This window comes from Heteronotia binoei, chromosome 6 (genome assembly GCF_032191835.1).
Source record: "Heteronotia binoei isolate CCM8104 ecotype False Entrance Well chromosome 6, APGP_CSIRO_Hbin_v1, whole genome shotgun sequence".
Classification (NCBI taxonomy): domain Eukaryota; kingdom Metazoa; phylum Chordata; class Lepidosauria; order Squamata; family Gekkonidae; genus Heteronotia; species Heteronotia binoei.
In genome coordinates this window covers 83,682,895-83,705,988 of record NC_083228.1, presented here as the reverse complement: position 1 = coordinate 83,705,988, position 23,094 = coordinate 83,682,895, and the positions used below count along the sequence as shown (strand labels likewise).

General features: G+C 39.1%; 1 protein-coding gene and 1 non-coding gene across 2 annotated transcripts in view; one reads left to right on the top strand and one right to left on the bottom strand.

Annotated features, from left to right (window-relative positions):
* The window catches only part of STAG1 (STAG1 cohesin complex component), a 326,723-nt gene that overhangs the window by 59,341 nt on the left and 244,288 nt on the right, over nucleotides 1–23,094 (bottom strand). The window contains exons 14-22 of the mRNA XM_060241966.1: nucleotides 22,085–22,199; nucleotides 15,934–16,051; nucleotides 11,918–12,021; nucleotides 9,189–9,281; nucleotides 9,015–9,104; nucleotides 8,652–8,855; nucleotides 7,256–7,326; nucleotides 3,020–3,107; nucleotides 1,116–1,196 (exon numbers count right to left, since the gene is read on the bottom strand). Coding sequence (XP_060097949.1) covers nucleotides 1,116–1,196; nucleotides 3,020–3,107; nucleotides 7,256–7,326; nucleotides 8,652–8,855; nucleotides 9,015–9,104; nucleotides 9,189–9,281; nucleotides 11,918–12,021; nucleotides 15,934–16,051; nucleotides 22,085–22,199 — 964 coding nt within the window. The remainder of the gene's footprint in view (nucleotides 1–1,115; nucleotides 1,197–3,019; nucleotides 3,108–7,255; nucleotides 7,327–8,651; nucleotides 8,856–9,014; nucleotides 9,105–9,188; nucleotides 9,282–11,917; nucleotides 12,022–15,933; nucleotides 16,052–22,084; nucleotides 22,200–23,094) is intronic.
* On the top strand, nucleotides 10,209–10,283 carry TRNAT-GGU (transfer RNA threonine (anticodon GGU)). The gene has a single exon. It is a non-coding gene; the product is annotated as a tRNA-Thr (tRNA).

Genomic DNA, 23,094 nt, shown 5'->3' with positions numbered 1-23,094 from the left:
AATTTGGAGCAGTGATGGCAGGATTCCACTCTATGTCCTTCCCCCAGACATAGCAAACAAAGGAATGTCCCTCGGGGAGGGGGATTTTACTCCTGCACTGGCAAAAATGCTTGAAGAACCCCCAGCGCTTTTCCATAGAAGAGCCGAGGAAGATTGGGGGGGGGGGGAACCTCGAAGGGTCAGGAAAAAAATACTAACAGTCTCTACTCTTTTTTTAAAAAAAAGAAAATAAATAAACAAGGGAAGAAATACGAGGCAGAAAGAACACCCGGATAGGCGAAAAAAGGGTAAGTACCGACCAGAGAAGCCAAACGTAACTGCCCGATGTGGCAGGCAAAAGGGAACTGGCGGAATCTCCGTGCCGTCCCAGGCGCATGTGCGCTGGGGCTTCTGCACATGCTCATGGGATGCTGGCGCATCTAAAATCCTGGACTTGGGTACTATCGATCAGGGATTGGCGGTAGTGCTTCATCCCATGGGTGTGAAGCACAGAGACCACAAAGAAGATCCTCATGTGTATATAAACAGGTCTCCCCAACCCCAGAAAGGAACTGCTGAGATTTAAATCATACAAACATTCCTAAAAGGCAGAGCTCAATTCGTATGTAGAAATGCTGAGTGGAATACATGCATAGCAATCATGATGGTTCCTCTTGTAATTCTAGTGAAGATTTAGCGGCTGGCTGCAGTGAGTATATGAAAAAAACAGCAATCCATACAATCAAAGCTTCATCAGCCATCCTCACAGCATAGCACAAGAACCTTTGAGTTGACACTAACTTTTGAAACACATTCAAGCAATTAAGTTTGTTATTCTGTTCTTGCTCTAATCACCATTAACATATACTTTGCTGGAGACTTTTTCCCCCCTGAGTGAGGACCAAGCCAGTGGGATAAGCAGAAGTTAATGCTGTGGAATAGTCCTTGTATAATAAGAGTAATAATGTTTGGATAAGAGCTAATAAAACTCTAATACATTCCCAACAGAAGACACTTTCAGTGGTATATATGAAGACAAAACCATAAAATGATATACATAAGCAAGAAAGGGAAGAATACAGCACAATAAAACTCAACGTATTTAACTTTCATAAAGAATCCAAAAGATCTCTTACTTTTGAAGGTGATCCTTCTGTGATCTTCACCAGCTGCCAGAGAATAGAATAGTGGGAACACTGAAGAGCCTGAACTACTATCTAAAAAAAAAAAAAATGAAAGAAAAAAGATTTCAGTATGAGGACATGAAGTGCAAGGTTTATACAATTCTGAACATTTATAAATAATGTTGGGAGAAAAACAGCAACCTATACAACATTTTTCAAGTAACAAGTTTTATATAAAATATGTGTTTGAGTAAAAATGGGTAAAGTCTTGAGAATTTTTTTTTTTAAACTTCTAATGAAGACACATCCTTCACACTTGTGGAAAACAAGGAGTAAAGAAGCCTAAAAAGGATATAAACATTAACAAAGATCTAAGCATTAATGACATAAAAAGTAGTTTTGGTCAGTTAATTCTCAGGCTAGAATTGATATAGTCTGGTAATATGAAAACTGATTGCTAGGGCACAATATTACTGACACCATGAGTAACCTCAAGGAGGCATCACAGAATTAGAATAAAGAAGTTTGAGGCACTGGATTGCAAAGCACTGCTAAATCCTATGTGGCCAAACCAACTATTATCAAACCAATAGAGAGAAATATAAATAAAAATAAATAATATGCACTTCTCAGAACTTCCAATTAAACTTGCTACATCTAACAGAAGCAAAATCTGCATTAGAATCCTGCCTATAGACATTAGTTCTGTGCTCTCAAGTCCATCAAAAGTGCTTTAGAACACATAATTTTTTTTTTTAGTACAGACACTGTATTTTTCACTCACTGCTTCTTAGCTTTGTTATCAATTTGAAAGTTGTGGCCACAATTTTGAGTCAGCATATGCACAAGATCTCCTTTGTGCACTTGAAGTTTTCCTAGAAACCCATGAAGTTGCCAGTATGGTTCACTTATATGTAAACCAACAAATGGCTCACATTTGGCAAAAGATTACTCTTCTCATAAACCATACTAGGATAGATATGAAGAAAGTCCAGGTTTATGTACTTGACAGATGTATCTTGGATTGGCAGTTGTGTTTTCTATTTTATAAAGCAGAAGTCTAATTGACTGGAAAATAAACTAGAGTAAATAAATTCCCAGTCATATTGGGTTTCTGAAGAATGCCAAGTACAGTGTCTGGGAAGAGTACCAGACTATAGCAAGAGATTAAGAAATTCTGTTCCATGAGTGAAACTCAACTTTCATTACATTACATTACATTACAGTATTGTTTTGCATGCTAATTCTACTGCTCAACTAAATCAATTAAGCAGAAGAAAAATACTTACAACAATAAATAATACAATTTGGCTTTTTATCCTGCATTGTGTTGCAGGTCTGAGGGAAATAGATGCACAGCTTCTATTCATGTAACACTTGGCCCAATATTTAAACTTTATACCATGATCCTTGTTCTAAATATACCTTGGTGTTCTTGGATTTTTGCCTGATGTCTTTCCTGTGCACAGATATTTTCTATCAGTTACAATTTCTTCCTTTTAATAGCATAATTTGTGTATTTCGATAAGCAGCATATTGTAATTTATTTACGTAGAAGCAAATTTTAAATTAACTATTTTATTCTGTTTTCACAAGATTGTCACTTAGTTTTTCTCAGTGTAACCTGCTTTAAGCACAGGGTAAAAAGGTTACCCCCAGGCTTGCAGCAAACTACTTCCTCACGGGATCCTCTGATGGCTTTAGATATATAAGTACATTAAGAAATTTAAAAACAGATGTCAAAGACCTCCATCTGCTTCAGCACCACTGTATCTACAAAGATTATTATAAAATCATATAAGATATAATAAGATTATTGTATCTCTTTATACCCTGATATCATGAATCAAAACTCTCTTTTTATAAAATGCAAAGTTCAAACTGCTTAGTGGACTATATACACACATGGCTATTACCTGCTCTGGCATAGCTCCATGTTCAATTCCTGTCCTCAGTAATCTGTAGCAGTTACTAAACAAATCCCATTTTGTAAGATCATGAGCACTGAAACAAAATGTAAAAAGATATCAGATGTCATTCAAAATAAGTTATTAACAAAAAGTTGGTTCATTACCACAATGATTAAAACCACTATTCACCTGCATATAAGGTTTAGATCAGGTATGTCTATCAGTGGACTTTCTCCTTGCCCTAAAGCCCAAAATGCCCATTCTATGCTGCTCCTAGGACACAGGGGACACCCCCACATCAGCAAAAACTGTCTTCCCTTCTGCCTGAAGAAATTTTCCACTGGTCCCAACTCTATATCTCTAGTTAAAATGCAGAGGATCAACGTTAATGTTTGATTTATTCTGCTTAAAAATGCTAGTCCAAATTTAAATCTTGAGGTCATCCAGGTCACAGAACCTCGTCAATACTATTATGGGAAACCTGTCAATTTGAAATTACATCCTAGATTCTGTAATAAAGGTTCTTGTTTCACCAAGATAGCATTTGGGGCTCTATTATAAACTCAGGGGTACAAATGGAACACACATTACCTGCTAAATCTGATGACTGAACAAGCTTTCCTTTGCAAACTGAACAAGCTTTCCTTTGCAAACATATACACCCTAAATTATACACAAGTTACACAGAGAAAGTCTAAAAATTATTATAAATCAGGGCTTTTTTGTAGAAAAAGTCCAGCAGGAACGCATTTGCATATTAGGCCACACTCCCTGAAATCACCATTGTTTCATACAGGGCTTTTTTTTGGGTAGAAAAAGCCAAGCAGGAACTTATTTGCATATTAGGCCACACCCGTGACACCAAGTCAGCTGGAACTGTGTTCCTGTGTGTTCCTGCTCAAAAAAAGCTCTGATTACAATTCGTTCTTCATATTGTTCTTCTGTATTAACAATATGAAGAACAAATTGTTCTGTATGAAGAACAATATGAAACATGAGTTCTTGAAATGCTGAATGCATGAGAGGCTGAAAGTCTTGCTCAGCACATTGTTTTGGAAATAAACACTGCTTGCATTTGCATGGAACTTATTCAGCTAGAGAACTGAGGCTGTGACTTGACTAAGACAACTTTTAACTTCTTGGCTAACTGAGATCTGAACCAAGGATACCTTGGTTTACAATAGATACTCCAAGCAATTGTATTAATTTTGCTATACATTTTCCAAGTTGACTATTGATATAAAGTTGCTTCTGTGGGCATGGAATCGGGTTGTGAGGTAGTTCTTGAATCTGGCCCCAAGTTAGGCCAAGCAACAGTTACAACCAGTAACAGCAGCCATTATTTTAGCTAAAACCAAACTATCCCTGGACTGAAGAACAGCACTGGAAATAAAGCAGTATTTGTTATCTAGCACAAACTGGAAAAACAAGGGAAACACAGAAAGCAAAGACTGATTTCAGTGTCTCTAATCTTATAAAAGTGGTAATCATACAAATCTGATACCCCCTGATAAAATCCTGATAAGAGATTATAAGGTAGGACTGCTTAGATTCCTAGATGATAAACAGAAAGCACATTCATGGAGTCCAGGATGTAATCCTTATTCAAGGGGTAGAAGATCACAGAAAAATAGGTACCCAAGATTAGTTCCAATAGGAACTTTGACAGCTCCAAATAAACCCTTAAGAGCCCTTTCTACGTCTAGATGGAGCAAGAGCTTTCCATTTGGGTGGACAAACCTTGGCCAGAAATTTGGAGGAACTATTTCCTAATTGTAATGAAAAACAGTTGATTTTGGGAATACATATAGTTCTTTGCTCATAGAGAGATGTGATAGTTATTCTAGAACCACCTTCCTTGTAGGGTTGCCAAGCCTGGCAACCAGTGGAAAAGTTGAGGGTGAGAACATGGAAGGAACACAACATTGGCAACATTTCTATGTCTTTTCTAGAGTAAACCTTGAAGTGACATAGGGTAGCTCTAGTAATTGCTGGAAACTTTATGGCAAAGCCATGGAGTTTCTGGCAATTCCTATAGCTGACATGGGTGATGCAGCTGATATTGCCATATTTATTATTCCTACTGCTGCTCATAGCATGGCATACAACTGCCCTCACAACTAAAGGTTTTCTGAAGAAGGTCCCACAATATGGCCCGTGGAAAGCTTTGTTAAGTGCTTCTGAAAAGGAATATTCTGATAAATTAATCTTCAGCAGAGTTAAGTGATAACTGGATAGTACTATGGCCCTTTTCACAGTACCATTCTAAACCGGATACTATTTGCTGTTGGCCCAATTTCAAGTAAAGTGATACAGGGATGGGGGTTTCATACACTCAATTTCCTTCAAATAATGAGGCGTCTCTGATGTGCTACGGGCATTTCAAACAGTGCTGCTTAACTGAAATGTAAGGTTGGCATGGGTTTGAACCTGAAATGTACCTGAAAACATGATGTGAAAAACAAGGGAAAACACAGAAAGCAGTGTTGGGGAAGCTTCAAGTAACACTAGTGTCTACTATTCTGCTGAAAATATGGGGGTGCATTTTTGTGTCCTGAACTGCTGAAATGGCTGCAACTGTCTTTGCAAGGTGCTAGTACTAAGTCCTTTCTCTAGTCCTGACTGTAGGAACTCTAGGACAATGGGAACGTTGGCCTCCAGTGAATCCACCCCCTTCTCCGAGCACCAAGACTGCAACACCTGCCAGGTTACATTATAGGTCCTACTGGTCGACTTCCTTCTGGAAGCTAACATTGTACAAATCACCCCCTGTGGGTATCCCAACCGAACTAATTGTCACTGCTCAACCTCCAGACAGTGAGGCTCAGCATTTTGGGGCAGGGATGATAGGTGGCCCCTTGTTTAAGTTTAAGTTTATTTCAATTTATATCCCGCCCTTCCCACCGAAGCGGCTCAGGGCGGCTCACAACATATAAAATCTAACATAGAGTTTTAAATTTAAAATACATCAATTACAACAGTTAAAACAGTAAAATAATAAAACATTTAAACAGCGATCTATCAAAATACTACACTGAACCTTCTATAGAATTTCTAATGCTTGTTAATTATAGGCCAGCCGGAAGAGGGCTGTCTTACAGGCCCTGCGGAACTGGCCAAGGTCCCGCAGGGCCCTCACCTCTTCCGGCAGCTGGTTCCACCAGCAAGGAGCCGATACAGAAAAGGCCCTGTCCCTGGTGGATTTCAGACGGGCCTCCTTTGGCCCGGGGATAGCAAGCAGATTTTGAGGGCCCGATCTCAGTACTCAGTATGAAGATGCATCTTTAAAATTTACGGGGGAAAAGGAAATAGTGGATGAAGAGTTAAACTAAGATTTCCATATCTCAGTTATGAGTTTCACATTAACCACTTGACTGCCAATTCATAAATGGGGAATCAAGATGTAGGTTGAAAATTATAGCAAATGATTTATATACATCTTTTCCTATGCCTTTCCCTAATACTTATTCAAAAATAATACACACAGAGAGAGCATAATTATGTGCAACTTCTTTGCTATATATATTTAAAACATTATGGCAAACATTTAATGGCTGTAGTCATTGCTGACAAGAAAAACAGCTTTTTAAGGAACTCAAAGGACAACCTTAAGAAGAGCAACACTCTTCCAACACTAGACTTCAACAGACTTAGAGGTGTGTAAATGTGTTTATGTCTGCTTACGATTGCCCTATCATACTCATAACCCATTCAGTGTATACAGCTGCCCTGAGTCTGCCTTGGCAGGGAGGGCGAGATATAAATTAAACAAAAAAATAAATACTTCTGATACCAAAAGAAATTGACTAATAGTAATACACAAACTTTTGATTGTACATAAATAGCATTCAAAGTCCAGAAATGATTAACCCTGTTGATTGTAAATCATGAAGGTTTTGTAACAAAAGAATCTGAATTCTTATAAACTTGAAATAGTACAAACCAAAAGGACAACATGCTAATTAGTAGGGGCAGTTTAACACTCTCTACCAAACTGCTTGGGTTGGATCTTATGCAGTGCCTGCAGACTGGTAGAAATAAATCTTTCCATATTTTTCGTTCCCTTGCCACTACCCCTGTATGCTTAAGAACTATGCAAGATTGAATGCCTTTCTATCCCTTAACCATTTTTCAGCCTTCATTTGACACATCTTTTCCTATGCCTTTCCCTAATACCTATTCAAAAATAACTGGCAAAACAAAATACAATATTTGATCTAGTTAACAAGGAAATACACATACTTATGAAAAGATGTTAACCTCTTTAAAGTGGAAAGAACATTGTATATGTCATCATCATCAGCTTCTTCTCCCTGGAAATGAATCAAGAAATGAGCACATCACACTTTCCATTATTTACATTATAAGCACTTACAAGTGTTTTCATGTGCAAGTGAATAGTTCAATCTACACAACTAGAGAAGACTAAAAGAAGACTGAAATGGCCACAAGGTATGTTTCCCCATAGATTCTAGCAACCTTAGGAGAACATCAGGATCCATGGGAATTAAAGGTTACATCTTTCCACTCCATTAACGTAAGAACCCTCCTCTTGTGTAAGAGGCCTGGTGCTGGATGATGAGGTATATTCCACTAATAATGGGTCCAATTCATTATCTCCTATAGATTCTTGTGTTAGATATTGGCTTTCATTCATAAAAAGATAAACCTAACTTATAAGCTTTATCATTTTTGGTGAACGTTTTCTCCTTGTGAATGAAACAATATTTTCTGCCAACTGTTAAGCAGCCTTGCAAACTGGAATTACTGTTTACGAGACTGTAGTTGAAAACTAAAATGTCAACAATACCAACAAAGGGGGTGCCTTTAAATGCATTTAAAGAGAAAATTATTGCTTAAAATCTTTAAAAACTGTGTTTTTGAAGTTCACTTTTGCATATTAAAAATTAGGGATAAATGAGCTGATAGATTCCTGTAGAGGCAAACATATAGATAATTTAACCTGACCTAAACTAGCATTCAATTCTATATCATTGGGAGATGATTACGAAGTAATGGTACATCTTTTGTACATGCTAATCAGATCCAAATGACTGAATAATTCCTATTATAATGAGATAATAAGTGTTTGGTTTCCTGTTTTATAAGCGTTTCTGTTTTCTCTGATTTACAAAAGGCAAAACCACAGATTGGCTACATGCAAACTCCTCTTTATGCAAGGAAGCCTATTCTGAAAGTCTGTCAGTGTTTGAACACTCTGACTCTTCAAATTAATCTGACACCTTACTCTGAATATTACTGTTCCCCACAGGTTTTAAGCACAGACAACTGTACAAAATAAAAGATTTTATGGTCACTTCAAATCCAGTAGGAGCAACAATCATACTGAGGGTTTGAGTTATCTGCATCATTATCATTTTCACCCTACTAACTGAACATTATGGTGAAACAGAAATTGTTTCATTTCTATTTGTGCTCTGCAGTGAACATGCTCATGTGTTTGCCACCCACCTCTGTCTAGGCCCTCTGTCTTTTACACCCCAATACAATAGAACCTTAGTTTTCATTTGGTGTTCTGGGATACAAACAAAAAATAAATAGTTAAGATTAGTAGTGTTCTGGCACTAATGTGTGGGCAGATACTTTAGTATTGAGAAAAAAGAAGATTCAAACAAACCTCATTTAATAGATCCTCTACAGAATGGTTGAATCTGTCCACAAATTCATCAATAAGTTGGCTATGAGCTACATCAACTCTGTTTTGAATAGTATATTCTTCACTGCAGAGAATGCTGTATGTTTTGCTGCAGGCTTCAAGAACATCCGATTCTACATGTTTTTCTACAACAAATTTAATCTGTTTCAACAAGGCATCTAAATGCTGTGGAACAGAGGGGAAGTTCTGTTATTTCTCATAGTATATGTTAAGCAAAACACAAGATGCCATAAGACAGCAGTGCAAGACAGCAAACTAGCATAAAATCTTCAGCTAAAATACTACTTTATTCAGTTAAGAAGAGCTGTTATTTTGGCAATATACCTTTTCCATTCTTCCTGTACTGTAGAGTTCCAAGTCAAAATACTGCGGAATTTGAAGGAGATTTGCCACCTTCTCTGCATCTGCAGAATACTGGCAATGGAGAAAAAATGTTCACATTAACAAAAGAAGAGTGACAGATCTAATATCAGGAAAAAATGTTTCAGGGATTATTACCTTTGACAGTAGCATGGGAAGTGCAATAATGAAGTGTTCTGTTAGCTTGTTTCGGTCATCTATCTGGGTTTTCCTTTCTTTTGCAGTTAAAACCTATAAAATTAAAAGTATATTAGCTCATATATTGCAATTTTGCACAAACATACTGAAGACTTTTCTAATAGCATCTGTGGAACTCTTTCACTTGAATGTGTATATTTTAACACACAGAGCTTTGATGAACCCACTGCCCAGGTAGGTACCTGATTTCAAGCTAAAACTGTATTTTGTTAAAATCTGGGGTTTTTTATATGGGGGCTTTAAGTGGGCTCCACAACAATACCCAAACTAAATTCTGTTCCTTTCAACTGGGAATACTACAGCATAAAAGGAAACAACAACATTTCCTAAGTAGAATTTTCAATATCATATGTTCAGAGGATATAATACAAAAGTTAATACAAAAACACAAAATAGTGTTTAGAAGTCCATTACATAGTAAGGACTAATTTACATGAACCTATGGAGACTGACCAATCACACCTATATATTTTTATAAGAAAAAATTTAAAATAGTAAAAAATGCCAGGTCTATAGATTAAGATGAAGTAATAGAAGCACAACATTCGCAGAATACCATTTTGCTCCAATAGGCACTAATTGTCAGGTTCATCCGAATCTTTTTGTTTGTTTTAATTGTTTGCATGTGTGAGACTGACCCCTACTAGAAGATATTCAGGGAGGTGGCTGAATAAAGCCTGCCCCTAACTGCTGGTATTCCAAGGAGGTCTCCCATCGAAGTACTTGCCAGAGTCAACTGTGCTTAGCTTCTGATATCTGACGAGATTGGGCTTGCCTGGCTATCTAGGTCAGAGCAGATTCATCTGGAATCTTAATGGCACGCCTAGTGCCTCCAACTGTTCCATCTGGGTGACCCTTTAATTTAATTTAATTTAATTTAATTTTTAATTTAATTTGCGATTTATACTCCGCCCTATTCCACAAAGTGGGCTCAGGGTGGCTTCCAACATTAAAACATGGGGAGGTGGAGTGGCTCAGTGGTAGAGCATCTGCTTGGTAAGCAGAAGGTCCCAGGTTCAATCCCTGGCATCTCCAACTAAAAAGAGTCCAGGCAAATAGGTGTGAAAAACCTCAGCTTGAGACCCTGGAGAGCCGCTGCCAGTCTGAGTAGACAATACTGACTTTGATGGACCGAAGGTCTGATTCAGTATAAGGCAGCTTCATATGTTCATATATGTTCATAACATTACATTGACAATAAGTAAAACATATCAGCATTCCTATTTTATGCCTGGAACTGTCTAATTTTTGCAGCTGATCAGCAGTAATTTATAATTAAATACTTATGACTGTATTTGCAAGTCTAAGAACACGGATATTTACCTTGTATCTTTTGGAGAACAACAATTTGGCCAGTAGCTACCACTAGACTTTAGAGCTGGTTAAGATTAATAACTTTAAGGGGTAGGACAGGGCAAGACAAAAAAGGGACAGAATAAAGAAGGAAAGAAGGAAGGAGGAGGAAGAAGCAGCAGCAGCAACCTGTCATTGCCTTACAACTATCACAGCTGCAGATTGCTTAAGAAAACCTTATTAGAGGTCATGAGCACCACTATCTAAAAATTAGAAAAATATTCTATCATATTCTAAAATGATAAAAATTAAGTTGCATGTGTAAGGAAAAGTATATTCTCTGTGGTTATAATAAAGTCTTCCTTAATTTTATAAATATATGTAATGGTTACAGCAGGGGTGTCAAACATCTGTCCTGTGGGCCAGAATTGGCATGCCCAGGGCTTTGATCAGGCTCCTGAGGTACTTTTCTCCCCTCTTTTCCCCCTCCTGTCCTTACCCTCTGAAGCACAGAGGCTGAGTCTCTTTCAAAGGCTCTTTGAAGCTCTGAGGTTGAGTCTCAGTTCCCAAGCTCTTCCTGCCTTTCTTTGCTGGCTGCTGCAAGGAAAACATGGAGTGGATTTTAAGGTCCATTCCAAGTTTTTCTTGTAGCTTTATCTTTGCGCTGCATGATTTCAAATGGAGTGGAGATGGTTACATTTTCAGGGTTATAGCCAGTTGAAACTCATGCTTCCTGGAGTTATATCCCTGCAAACAAAAGGTTGATGCTTTCAACCAGCTTATCTCTGTTGAATGGCCCTAATCTATTGAGTACTCTAATGTGGGAACCAATAGCCAAAGGGGGATATTATACTGGAAAACCATTGTCAATCTGAGTAGACTCAGGGGTGGGGGAGAAGCTTACAATGCCATTTCATTGTTTTCGCAGAGTCCGAGCCTTTGTGCTTTTTCTTGATGTTTTATTTTTAAAACTGCACTGCCAAATTCCACTATTCCCCCACCCTTTCAGCTTAAAATATTGGAAGAGTTTTAAGCATGTTTGAATTTTATGTTTAAAAATAATATCTTTAACTGTGTTCGTCTGTGTCCGTTATAAAGTTTAAATCTCCACTACCTAGCATTAGATTTTATGACACACATGGCCTGGCCCTTCTAACAAATGAGTCTGACATCCCTGGGTTACAGCAACCAATCTGTATGCATCCTGATTAGGAACCAACTCAATTATTATGCTTTTTTGGTAATTTAAATAATAATTTAAATAGTTTATTTAAATTAATCCACTCAGATGTACAATTATGGTTCAATGATCAAAATACTTATTGCCATTTGGTATGTTTAACTGAAAATTCTGAGTAAAAATTAATGACACTTACTCTCTTCCCAGTACCTCTGCCTACTGGAGGATGTGCTTCTGCTGCTTGCCGAATTGTACATACCATCAACTCTATAAGTGCACTTTCCTGCCGATCAGACATTGCTAGAGACAGAGATAACAAAAATAAATGGATGATATGCAGAAAGCTAATTTATGAAACACCTTAAAATAAAGTATTTAAAAACAAAATGCACTGTATTTTGCTAAAGACTAGTTTATGAGTTAACCTACACACTATAAGGGAGAGCCATAATCCAATTTCTAGGTGTATTTTTAATATTTTAATATGTTTATTTTCTTCTCTCATGGGGCTATCATGGATCTCACACATTAACATGCAGTTCAGCCTTACACATGCATATAAGAAGCCTTAGGCAACTAGTTAGGCACCCTGAGCCCATTAGGGGAAGGTGGGATATTAATTTGATAAAATAAATAAATAAATTTCCTATATCAGATCATTTAATTCCTGGCAACATATCTTGTTCGTGATAGGTATAGTATAAAAGTGATAATATTAGAGACTCTTTGTTTCAGCTTTATTCTTTAACACAGCGTAACTATTTCACATTGTTAACATTAAGGAACTCACAAAAATTATACCCTCCTTCACTACTACATAGTTAATTAAAGAAAAGTAATTACATGGGTCCATAGACATATCTTACCCAAAGAAAAGCAAGTTATAAGCAAGACGCCCCTTCTACGAAGCCACTCCAAATCAATTTAGCCTTCTGTATTTATAGATCTTCAACATTTCTTAATACTTAGCCATCCCACTAGACAAGGGCCACATTCCTGCCTACTTATCTTATGACTTCAGACACCATATAAATATCTTCTTAAAATATATTAAAACCATTAGTTTATTCTCGCTAAGTTGTATCCTTAACAATATCTAATATCTGAGAGGGAACTCTTGGCTGCAAGGTATAATTTTCATTCATTACTCTAACAAGAAGTGAGCAAACCTACTCTTTTGAGACCTGATCATACTTGGAAGAATCTCTGCAAGTTGGTGGGCCAACAGAAGACCAAATATGAGAACAGGAAAGGAGAAAAGGCATGTTGGAAATCTCCCCACAGGCTCTGAGAGACAGCCTAGATACCTACCACCTCATCACAGCATTTCTCAGCTCTGCCGTGGTGCCTGCTACTTTCACTGCAGCACCTGTCAACATTACTGTGGTATCTCCTGCCTTTACATTGGAGCTGTGGGCTATGCCACCTTCCAGCGCAGCTGCAGCACTTGTCATTTTGGTCACGGCTCCTGCCAGCCTTTTTGAGGTGTCCTCTTTCCTTGTCACAAGACTGCAGGTCCTGGAGAGTCAGCGGGGACCATCGGCCCCACATAGTCAGGAGGCTTTACAACAGGGCCTGCTTAGCATACTGGGGGCCTGGGAGATCAGTCAGATCATACAGACTTGACTGGAGAGGTTATACATAGCTGCTGAAGTTTCTGAGTGGACCAGAAGAATAAAGGAGTTGGCTGCTCCTGCGAACCCCAATCTCTTGGACTGTGGAGGGAGGTGGAGGAGAGGGAGGCAGAGGAAGCTGCATGGAATACGATGGGGAGGGGGGACAGATAGAGCTGCTGGCTGCAAAGTGCTAGGGAGAGGGAGGTGGAAGGAAATCCCCCTGCTTGCATGGAAGATGCAGTCCCTTCTCGACTCCAAAGCTTTAGGGTTGGTTGCCCTGACTTGGCCACTTCCAGAGCTTCCAGCTTTTGCCCCTACCTCAGAAAGCTTCTGAGAAGTGGCAAGCCCCATAGTGGATAGGAAAGGGTGCCCCCTAACTTTTAAAAAGCCCCCCGACTTTTAAAATCCTGGCTATGGCCCTATAGCCAGGTGGACTTTGGAGTTTCCAGGACTATTAATTCTTGGTGGTTTCAATATCCATATTGTTGAGGCTGTTATTTCTATTCAACCTTCAGACCTGGTGTCTTCCATAGAAGCACTGGGGCTCACTTGAGTTGTATCAGGCCCCACACATCAAGTGGGCTGCACATTGAATTTGATCTTTGGTGAGATGATAGATGTGGATCTGATTTCAAATGAGGAGTGCCATGATCATATCACTTGTCTTTGAAGGCCCAGCTGAGTGTTCCTACCCCCTACTGTCCAGGCAGTGAACTAATTTATGCTTGCCTGCAGAGTCTAATGGATCCAACTGAATTCCAGAACACTCTGTGGGATCTGATACTTTCTGGTGCCTCCCTGGATGAGCTGATAGGGGACTGGAACTCCCATCTCTCTGAAGCCATCAATGAGGTTGCCCCCCAAAGTCCTCTGAGATCTTACGGTAAATCATCCCCTGGTATACTGCAGACTCAGGAGTACGAAATGAGGACTCAGATGATGAGCAAGTTTGGTGATGAGATCATGGTGAAGTTGCAAGAGCATCTTATAGGTCATTTACGAAATTCTATGAGGTGCCAGTGAAGGCTGAGTTCTTCTCAACCTCCATTACGTCTTCTAGCTCACACCCAGCACAATTGTTTAGGAAGATTAGTGAAGACGTTCTTCTCATTGCATCCTCTAGTCTAGCTCACACAATTGTTTAGGGTGATCAGGTCTCTTGAGATAATATTGATAAATTATGTGAACTGGAGGTCCCCTGGCTGGCTTTGGATTCTGATATGTTCAATCTGCTGTCTTCTACTGTATTTGACAGGATCCTGGGTGCTATCAGACCCACCACGTGATTCCTAGATCCGTGCTCCTTGTGGCTGGTGAAAGACAGAGATGGGAGCATACAGGACCCATTGACAGAATACTGTCAACCTGTCCTTTGTCTATCCAGAGGATCTCAAGGAGGCTGTGGTTGTGGTTCTCTCTTTTTTTTTTAAAAACCCTTGGATATTTTGACCCTGTCAATTACCGCCCAGTTTCAAATTTATTGTTTCTGGGTAAATTAATAGAGAGAGCAGTAGCTGAGCAGCTCCAGTGCTTCCTGGATGACACATCAGCATTGGATCCACCGCAGTTTGACTTCTACCCTGGCCACAGGATGGAGACAGTATTGGTTGCTCTGACAATCTCCGCAGACAGCTGGATCGAGACAGGTTGGTGCTGCTGTTGTTATTAGATCTTACAACAGCGTTCGACCCAGTTGACTATGATCTTTTGACCCACTGCTTTACTGATGTGGGAGTTCATGGGATAGATCTTCAATGGCTTACCTCATTTCCTCATGGTCTGGTACAGAGAGTGGTGCTGGGAGAGAATGTGTCCTCTAGATACTCCTTAATATGTGGGGTCCCTTAGGGGGCACATCTCTCCCTGATATTATTTAACATCTACATGCACCCCCCCTTGCCCAGCTGGTGTGGAGTTTTGGACTTGGGTGTCACCAGTTTGCTGATGACATCCAGTGTATTTATTATTGGATGGCCACCTGGATGCCACCATGCAATGATGGGTTTGGAAGCTGTGGTGAGGTGTTTAAAAAAGAGCAGGTTGAGACTGAAGCCAACTAAGATGGAGGTTCTGTGGATGGGTGGAGGCACTGGGGCTGGGGCGTAAACCTCCCACTCTTGATGGGGCACTATTAACACCAGGGCAATTTGTCAAGAGTCTGGATGTAATTTTGGATGCCTCCTTGAATGTGGAGGCCCAAGTCACTCATACTACTGCTAGGCTGGCATTCTTTCACCTGTGCCAGGCTTGCAATTGGCCGCTTTCCGTCACTGCCTCACACACTACCACCACCAGCATTTCAAGCATTGCTTTCCAAAAGAATATTCTCTTATTTCTCTTATGTTTCAAGGAAACTACAAGTCGCCTAATGACCAAAGAAACAGTTCCTTGTACTTATCTATACATAATGCCATAATAGGAAGCAATACAACTAAATCATTCAATATTTACAGTTAGACATGACAAGTTTTTTAATCTGATTGCAATCCAAGAATGTAATGATGTTGTATTTTCAGTTGAGCAGTTTACAGGTGTTTGTTTTCCATCCACTTAAAACTAAAGAGATTAGATCATGCTGTGTTGACATCACACATACCTTCTTCTCCTTGGACAGGTTCCTCCAGCAGCAATTCTGTCATGCATTCCCAGTCTTTTAACAGTTCTTGAGAGCTTTCCCACAAACTGTCCACCAAGTAAGCCGCATGTTCATGCAACTAGAAAACACAGAATTACTTTAAAAGTGCAGGCAGAATACTATTCAGTATTTGCCATATCCTCTAAAACAGCACACAAAATAATTGCTGATCAAGTTATACAATTATTACTGATATGGGAAACTTAATCCATTCCTCCTATAACTAGCTGCACAAGCAGACACCTGTAGCACAATGGCTACGCCAATGTAAAAGATGCTCAAGCAAGCCAATGCTGGCCGCTTCAAAATTGCTGGCAAAATGGGATAAAAAGAGCTAGCAGTAGTCCCCCCCCCTCTCAAAACTTGTTTTGCAAAGACAAGTTTGGTGTTGTTTAGTTAGAGCTCAGCACCCAACAGGATTAAAAGGTGTGAGTGGTTCTGCTTATGGTAGTTAATACAGGATCTTACAATATTCATGTCTAGTACACATCATTCATATAAACAAAAACTAGGATGTACTCTGTGTGAGACTGCGTTTAAACATGGCTGAGAAACTTCAACTGAGCCACACTATTACTAGGTGCAGGGACATATCACACACATACTGAAAGATCTGCACTGGTTGCTTGCCTGTATCAGAGCACAATGGTGAGTGAGGTGTTCCACAGATTGTACAGGGCTTGCCTGAAAGTAGCAATTTCAACTCTTATGTTTACACATGAACTTTAAACACTTAGGTATAGTAGAACAGGGCCTGAGCAGGTACCCATGCCCATGTTAGGTCCTAGAAACTGCCTGACCTGTTTGTGCACATATGCACACTAATGGTTCCCTAGCATAACATCCTTTTCACTGCTTGAGCACCATGACACATACCTTTTGCATACTTAGTATGTTCTCCCCTCTGTCTGCAGTGCTTCAAACTATAGGTAAATAGTTTATGTCTGAACAGCTGCAAAACTGCTGGAAAGGTGTCACTTAATATTAACTTTTTAACTGTAAAGGAAAGTAGCACCGAGAGCTCTTAAGTTTGTATTTTGGAGCTGTTCCCTGCAATCTGTTCTGCTGTGAACCCTTGCCATCATCACCCAGTACTGCTCAGCAAGGACTCTATCCTTCCCACTGCACACTGTGTCTGTGTTAAGGCAGCTATTGATTAAGACTGTGATTATGATTAACAGGCTAGCTTTTGGCAAGTGTATTTTCCATTTTGTTGGCTATTGGCTTCTATACAATATTTTTACCTGTAATCTTGACTTCTTCCTATGAACACCTGAGGGGCAAGTAGTACTAAATTCAAAGAGACTTATTGAATAAGTGCAAATTATCCCGCTAAGGGCACTTCACTAAATTAAGAGAAGCTGAGGAAAAAAGACTACATGGAATTATCAGAGGGTAGCCTTGCTGGTTTAAAGCAAACAAAACAAGAACCCAGTGCTTCCTTAAAGACTACAAATTTATTCCAACTTAAATTTGTGCGAACCAGGCCAACTTTAAGTTACATTTAACATAAACTTTAACATAAAGTGCACCAACTTTATGTTACATTTAACATATGACAACTATCTGGCTTGCTGCATTATGCCAGCTGTGGATTCCATACAGTAACTCTATTTTATTCTGCCAGTTCGACTGGGATTGCATTTTAAATGTAATATGTAGTTTGGGCCTTAGTCACGGATTTTATGCCACTATCTGTTAATTACTGGATTATTGTCGGGGAAATCAGTGCTCTTGGTCTTCTGGATGAATGTGGGCTTTTCCATCTACTCACTATAGATTCTCTCCCTTCCATAACAACATAATGCACATAGTTTATTCTTGGTCTTTTTTACAACAGCATTGTGAGATGACTGATATCACCATTCCAGTATTATATTTGCATCAGCCTTCTGACAAATACATATTGTGTCCTATTATTCCCATTGATTCAGTCTTAATTGAACTGTGTTTTACTATGCAGTTGTTATCCTTTAAGCAGAAGGCCAAAGTACAGATTGGATTTCTTTGTACTACATTTGTAGAGACCACAGGAGTCACAGGAGAGTATCATTACAGAAGGAGACTTTTAAAAACACATTGTAAAAGAGCTGTTACAATGTGTCCTCAAGCAATTCAATCTTGTTACTGTTAATGTTTCCCTCTGGCACCTCCATACCTCAAAAAATACATAACATTTGTAACAAAAATCTTTCCTATTTATCCTTTTCCACTTGTGAAATCAGAATTAAAAGCTAGATATAGCTTTTCATGGGTTAAAAACCATTAGTGGTATTTGGGAGTTAAAATACCTCTTAACCTTTCATCTATAATCAACTGTAATCTCAGTCAGCTACCCTGTTTCCCTGAAAATAAGACCTACCCAAAAAATAAGCCCTAACAGGATTTCTATGCATTTGTTAAATATAAGCCCTACCCTGATAATAAGACCTAGTGATGGGCGTCGCAAAAAAATCAGGATGGAATTCCGGGTCTGGAGAGTCATGACAATGTTCCAGAAGATGACTTAACTGTATTTGAATAAATGTAGATTGTTGTATCATACTTAATAAAAAATAAGACATCTCCTGAAAATAAGCCCTAGTGTGTCTTCTTGAGAAAGAACAAATATAAGACAGTGTCTTATTGGAAGCTGCCCTGAGCCATTCGTGGGAAGGGCGGGATATAAATTCTAAATAAATAAAAACAAACAAATAAATAAAATTTTCGGGGAAACACGGTATATAGAAAATTACAAGTACAAATGGGAAACTGGAATAGAAGAATTTTGTCATGGCAGGAACGGCTTTCTATAATTAAGAGCTTTGTTTTACCAATTTTTTTTCCAGGACTATATCTTTTTCTGTTTCAGAACAATCTTTACATATGTGGCAAAGCATTTCAAACCAATTCATTTGGGAAGAATGAAAGGCTAGGATAGTTTTTCAAACACTTTGTAAATAAGGAGGCAAGGAGGCTTTAAAGTTCCACACTTAAAATTGAACTGTGTTTTAATATGCAGTTGTTATCCTTTAAGCAGAAGGCCAAAGTACAGATTGGATTTCTTTGTACACTTAAAATTTTACTATTGGGTCAGGCACGGCGCTGAGGTTTCCAGCGCCCCAAGCCGAAATTTGCCCCCTGCCCCCTCCTTTAAAAAAAACTTTTGCGCTTTCCCCCCTTCCCTTTGCAGCACCACCCTCCTTCCTAAAACTGGAATTTAGGGGGAGTGAACTCTCCTCCCATGGGCCCTTCAAAGGCTTAGCAGTCGCGCGCATGGAAGCAGTTGGTAAGGCCCAGCATAGGCTCGCGGGGGGGGGGGGGGAAGCGTGGCGCTGGAGTACGGCGCAAAGGTAGGGAGGGTGGCGGCGGGAGAGAGAGGTGATAGTGCTGGGAGAGAGGGAAGCAGCGGCGGGAGAAAGGGAGGCAGGCAAATAGATGAGGGAGGGAGGAAGGAGAGGTGGAAATAAAGCAACTTTAACTTTAGATGCATTCTCCAAGCCGCTGGCGGGCTTGGCGAAGTGATTTCAAGAGAGAAATGCCTTCTTCAAGCTGGCCAACGGGACAGTGGGGGCTTCAAGAGCCACACAATATGGCCTAAGGTTTGTGGAAATCTCACAGAATTTGAAAATCTATTACTGAAGCCCTCACAAAATTCTAAAGGTCTTATTTAAAAGATATATAAATTGATATTGAATTCTCAATTCTTTAAACCTCTGTCATATATACAAATGTGGGCTAAAGAGATTCTTGATACTTTGTCAAAGGATGATTGGAATACTGCCTGGACTTCCCCTTCACACAAATCTCCAATACATTCTATTCAAGTGCAATATTATAAACTAATAGCGAACTGGTATCTATGCCCCTTAAAACTTTCTAAAATCAAACTGGGGATTAGCCCTTTATGTTGCAAACATTGTGGACAGAGAGATTCTCCTTTACATCTTTGGTGGACGTGTTCCAAAATAAAGTCTTTTTTTGGACACAAGTGTTAGAAGCCATACATATAATAACTAAATTTAAGCATCCACAATCAATCCAATTTTGTCTACTTGAAATATGGAAGGGTATCAATATATCAAAGCACACTAAGTTGCTTATTTCTAAAATCATAGTGGCAGGTCATTTAGTTATTGCATCATGTTGGAAAGTCCAACAATAGAAAAGCGGCAAGGGAAAATATGGGAAATTTGTTTAATGGATAAAATCAGGGCTCTTTTTCTAGCAGGAGCTACTCTGCATATTAGGCCACACACCCTGATGTTGCCAATCCTCTAGGAGCTTAGAGGGCTCCTCGTACAGGGTCTACTGTAAGCTCCAGGAAGACTGGCATCAGGTGGGCGTGGCCTAATATGCAGAGGAGCTCCTGCTAGAAAAAAAACCCTGGATAAATAAGTCCCAAATCCATTTTTTGCTGTGTCGGTCTACCCTTTAGATAAGAAGTCATTTGAGGAAGTGTGGAATCCTATTGCAGATTACTTGAGTGGAAATAAATTTTTGCCAAGAAATAATGAATAAAGATTGTGGTTTATGCTATGTGCTATAATCCTTCTAATTTGATTCATTTATATTGTTGATATTTTATGACGTGTTTATTTTGAATTATGATATATATATGAACATATGAAGTCCATTGAAGTCAGTATTATCTACTCAGACTGGCAGCAGCTCTCCAGGGTCTCAAGCTTTCCATTCACGCCTATTTGCCTGGACCCTTTTTAGTTGGAGATGCTGGGGATTGAACCTGGGACCTTCTGCTTACCAAGCAGATGCTCTACCACTGAGTCACCGTCCCTCCCAATGTACTATGATAAGATCAGTCACGAGGTTTCTTTTTTTAATCTATAAGATTCTCTAATTGAAAATGTAATTTACTGTTTGTAGATTTTCCTTTTAGCTTCAGGATTATGTCCCCCCTCCCTTTTTTATCTGTAATGAAATATTTTTCTCTAAAAAAAGTACATAACATTTGGTCATGCAGTAAATTACAGAAGTAAATTTGTTATATCAGAATATAATAAAAGACTATATATCCAATTTTAAATTAATTTATTAGCAGATCCAAGGCAGGCATCTATAGTGGCCCATTACAGCATGATTCAGGAATAGTAAAATGCCTTCATTATGAACATGCAACATTCCCAATGTACTATGCAACTCATAAGCTACACAAAGCTCTTCTTAAGAGTGGATGATTCTTTACTACCTCCCCCACAAATAGGAAAAGATGTTTAAGTACAAATCTTTTAAGATCCAATAAATATTAGAGAGACTTTTACTACTACTTTTTAATAATTTTTTAAAACTGCCCCTCTTATTGTATACAATATTTTACCTATCATTAGGGGCACACATCTGGGGTGATTTAAATACTATATATTTCTCCATTTAAAAATCCCAAAATTATTGCAAATTCAGAAGTTCATGATTCATTTATCTGAACACATTGCAGGCTCTTTATCAATGACTCTTTAGTTCAAGGTATTTTAGACAGAAGTACAATCTTTAACTGCAATTTTCAAAACATCTTGTACTATGTTATATTCCTCTAAAATGCAGAGCCAGTTTGGTGTAGTGGTTAAGTGTGCGGACTCTTATCTGGGAGAACCGGGTTTGATTCCCCACTCCTCCACTTGCACCTGCTAGAATGGCCTTGGGTCAGCCATAGCTCTGGCAGAGGTTGTCCTTGAAAGGGCAGCTGCTGTGAGAGCCCTCTCCAGCCCCACCCACCTCACAGGGTGTCTGTTGTGGGGGAGGAAGGTAAAGGAGATTGTGAGCCGCTCTGAGACTCTTCGGAGTGGAGGGCGGGATATAAATCCAATATCTTCATCTTCTTCTTCTTCTTCTTCTTAAAATAGTGAAACAATACAACCTCATCTAATGCTCACAAGAATTCAATATGGACTAAAGCTTCCTATATGTATCATTTGCATTATTAACAGACCATATCACTTTAAAAACTTTAATGGCTTTTAAAATATATCCTGGAAGCTGGAAGCAAATAAATGAGAGGGCCAATATCCTTTAGAACTAAGCTGAAGATCAGTGAAGTGTTCATAGTAAGCACAAAGACATAATTTAACTGGAACAGGTTGCCAAATTTATGAAAAACTGAATGCATAATTTTTACCTCACTTTCAAGAAAGAAAAGAACCAGCATTCTAATAAGATTCCCATTTGGGCTGTTTCGTCCTCTCCTCTTGGCTAGTGCTTCTTCTGCTTGAGGGTCATGTCGGCTAAACAGTCTAGAAAGAGAAAATAGTACTTTCCAAGTTACCAAGTTCACTGAAGTAGCCTCAGAGGTAATGCTCTGGGAGCAAACTTACTTCTTCACCAGGTCCAATAAAAATAAACAAAGGCATTTATCCAGCAAGCAAACAGTACTGCCCAACACAAAACACATTGTGTCAGCACAGCCTAAAGCAGGGGTGTCAAAGATATGGCCCATAGGCTGCATCCAACCCCACAAGGCTCCAATCTGGCCCACTAACTAAGTGGCCCTCTGTGACTTCCTATTTTCTGTTTCTTGCATCACAGCTCCTTTTGCCAAGTCTCTATTTCCTGCTTTGCAAAAGAGAGAAAGAAAGCCTTTCCTCGACTGGCTGAGGGAGGAAGGAGGAGGGAAAAAGCCAGATAAAGACTTCCATGATTGGCTGAGCGCTCCTCCCCCTTTGGAGGGAGGGAGGAGGAGGAAAAGAGCCAATCATGGAAGTCTTTATCAGACCAACATTTTATTCCAGGTACAAGTTTTTGCGTGCAAGAACACGTCTTTGGAGAGAAGGGAGGGAAAGAGCCACAGAGAGCAAGCCAGAGAGAGAGAAAATGGAGTCCTCTGTTTTAAGACCAACAATGTTTTATTTCTGGTATACATTTTGTGTGCAAGCACACTTTTTCTTCAGAGAAAGGGGGGGAGAGGGGGAGAGAGAGAGAGAGAAAGAGAGAGCTTTCAATTTCATATAGTAATCAAGTAGTAAGAATTTCTACACATAAAAATCTTGAAGAAAAGAAAATGTTAATAGTCCAAAACGTGAGCAGAAATGCACTCCTTTTATACACACAAACATTGCTCACAGTCCTTAAATTAAAATATTAAACTCTAAAATCCCCCTTAATGAAATTGCTTCTTAAGACACTAACCAA